A 2,886-nucleotide genomic window follows, 5' to 3' on the forward strand; every position below is an offset into this window, starting at 1 on the left:
CCTGTGATTTATGCTGTAGGCAGCAGCTCCACCTACTGGTGCGATACAGTATTGCACTTTTATCAGTATTGTTCATACCGTGTCCATTGAGCTGTGCTTTTCAGCACCCCACCGCACATGTATGATGTAAACAGGGAACATAGAGAACAATTGTTTTCTATGTGCCTTGTTAACATCATATATGTGCGGTGGTGTGCAGACAAATACAGCTGAACAGATATGGTGTGCACAAGGGCTAAGACACATTGATGCTCTATCACCAGGTATAAACAGACGGTTTCAATGCAGATAAAGGAGCTGACAAAGTAAATTCATGTATATGTAGCCTTTCCATGCAGTAAAGAAAAAAAAAATTACACGATATTTCCTGCTGTACCCTACATATAGGAGGCCTGTAGAATGTTAGCAAAGAGAATTAGGTCACTATAATTGCTTTCACTTCACACTACAGATAGAGATTTCTTATGTAATTCTAATGCATCATTTCACAAAAGGATGTACATTAACATGTGTTATAATAAATGCACATCAAGGTGCGCTTATGTCCATATTATTGAGGGTAAGAGCGTGCTAAAAAGAATTAAAAATAGATGTTACAAGCCTGCATTAGAGCCTATTTAGATTGTTGCATTATGTGGTAAAACAACACACAGCCTGCAGCTGTCAGTGTCTTCTAATGCTGAATGGGATTTGTAGTTGCACCACACCACAGCTGGAGTTTACCTGCCCCTGACCTGCATGAAAGCAAGATATTAATTTACTTGAATCTAGCTGAAAATTAAACCTCTATTTTACATAGATTTTTCCTCTGAAGAATAAGTGCTCTTTTAGAGCACTAATCCTGTTTTAAATTGCAGTCCAAAACCACACAGCCTCTGGCTACCGTATAGTACAAGCTCTATTCACTTCACCGGAAAGTCCATCTGCAGACTGACAGCTGGGTGTCCCATTGACGTAAATGGAGGCCACGGCATGCATGTGCCAATAGAGAGAGTAGGATTCCTTAAGATTTCAGCCAGAAGGTGTACTGGACAGACAGGACGCGAGGATAGGTTCCTGCTATTGTTCTTAACAGGTATATGCTTTGGTTTGGTAAGATCTGAGGGTGAAGGGAAAAAAAAAAGACAAATGTACTAAAGTAGGGATATTCAGATACCAGTGCCGATACTTTGCATGTTCACGAGAACTACTAGGGTTGCAGCTGTGACCTGGCTCTGGTGCTCCACCACTGTCCTGAAATCATTCGTCTGTATTGTTTTTGGAAAACTGTCACATGACAATAAACAAAAACGTATCAGTACTCATATCTGTGAGGACTTGGAAATAATGGTATCAGTGCATCACTTATATGTATTTATAAAAACAAAATCATACCATAAAAACAGAGATGTACAAATCCCAGGATCTCCGTGTGCTCCTTACAAATGACAGCTGCCGCTAAACTTTTGAATTCTTCTCTAGTCTAGTCTTGGTGCTGGAAAAGTATCTGTACTTGTACCGAGTATGGTGCTTGGTATCTGAACATCCCTATCCTAAGAACATGAATTGTGTAGTATGGGATAACTTACAATATACAGTTCTGAAGTTTATTTACAGTCAGTGCAATATATAGTTGTTATGTTTATTTCATTATAAGATCTGTTTTTGCAAAATCCCTTTCTATAAAAAGCTAACAAAAGAAAAAGAAGAAGTTCATAGAAACCTAGCCAGGTCATTTTGTTGATCTGTTTTTAAACAGTAACAGACTTCGATCCCAACTTGTGTTACCAAAACGATGAACAAGCTCACTACTGCAGTGCCTGGCCAAAATGTTAATGATTTGTTCTGTCATGTCACCACGGATGGCCAGTGTGTGGAAGTGATCAAAGTCTTGTCTCCCCAGCTTCCGCAGACGTCGGGCTGCTGACCTGTAACACTTCCATGGCTGAGGCTCTACAAGCAAATAGTCACACAGCGTCGTTAGCTTCTTGAGGAATTGCACCAGCCCCTGGTCACCGTGATTTAGATGGATCCACATGGTTATTGACATACAAAATCCAATGTCAAACCTGGCTTGGCCAAACTTGTTCAAGAAGTTCTGTAAGATGTCCAGTGAAGAGGGGTCCATGATATCTAGAGAAGAGAACGTGAGGGAATCGGGGAAGGGGTTTCCAGTCTTAGCTCTGCTGATCAAATCAGGGTCAATGTCACAGCACAAGAAGTGGACATCTTGAAGAGCCTCTGAGCTCCCCTTTGGTTGTAACAGATGGTTAAATAAACCAACACTGAGCTCCTGGAAGGCAGAAAGAAACATAAAATTAACATTACAACATAGTTCAGTGCTGACAGTGTGTATTTAAAGAACTCCACAAAGACGCTAAGGGCTTGTTCACACCAAGCGCGGAGCAGATCCAGAGCAGAGCAGGTGCAGACCGGATCAAAACTGCGTCCAATGTATTCCAAAAGGTATTTTTTGCTCCAGTTCACATCGCAGCGTGCAGTTGCAGAGCAGATCCAGAGCAGGTGAAAAAACTGCATCAAAACGCATGCTAATGCCTGGAACACACTAAAAGCCCATTTTAAACTTAAAAAAAAAAAGCCCGGAACGCATCAAAAACACGACTAAAAGACTAGCGTGCGTGTGCAGAAACCTGACCGAATCTGCTCTGCATTTGGTGTGAACAAGGCCTCAAGTGCACCAGATTAAAACAAAAAACAAACACAACATAACAAGCTCAACTCCATCCCAACATTGCCCTAACATAAACAAATGTTTTACAGCAAGCTATGGCCTAGGTGAGGCTGCATGAGACAAAATCATGAAAATGGGACGGCTTTGCAAAAAATAAAACTTAATTTTTTTTTGTACGTTATAAAAAAGGAAATGTTGGAGATTTTTTTTTTTTT

At 40.6% G+C, this 2,886-nt stretch overlaps 1 protein-coding gene across 1 annotated transcript in view; it reads right to left on the minus strand.

Moving 5' to 3' along the window:
- Positions 1–1,702: 1,702 nt before the first annotated feature.
- Positions 1,703–2,886, minus strand: part of LOC108796086 (pre-miRNA 5'-monophosphate methyltransferase-like) — a 2,727-nt gene continuing 1,543 nt past the window's right edge. The window contains exon 2 of the mRNA XM_018567476.1: positions 1,703–2,272. Coding sequence (XP_018422978.1) covers positions 1,712–2,272 — 561 coding nt within the window. The 3' untranslated portion in view covers positions 1,703–1,711. The remainder of the gene's footprint in view (positions 2,273–2,886) is intronic.

The sequence above is a fragment of the Nanorana parkeri genome, unplaced genomic scaffold, assembly GCF_000935625.1.
Source record: "Nanorana parkeri isolate BGI_ZX_2015 unplaced genomic scaffold, ASM93562v1 scaffold1054, whole genome shotgun sequence".
Lineage (NCBI taxonomy): Eukaryota > Metazoa > Chordata > Amphibia > Anura > Dicroglossidae > Nanorana > Nanorana parkeri.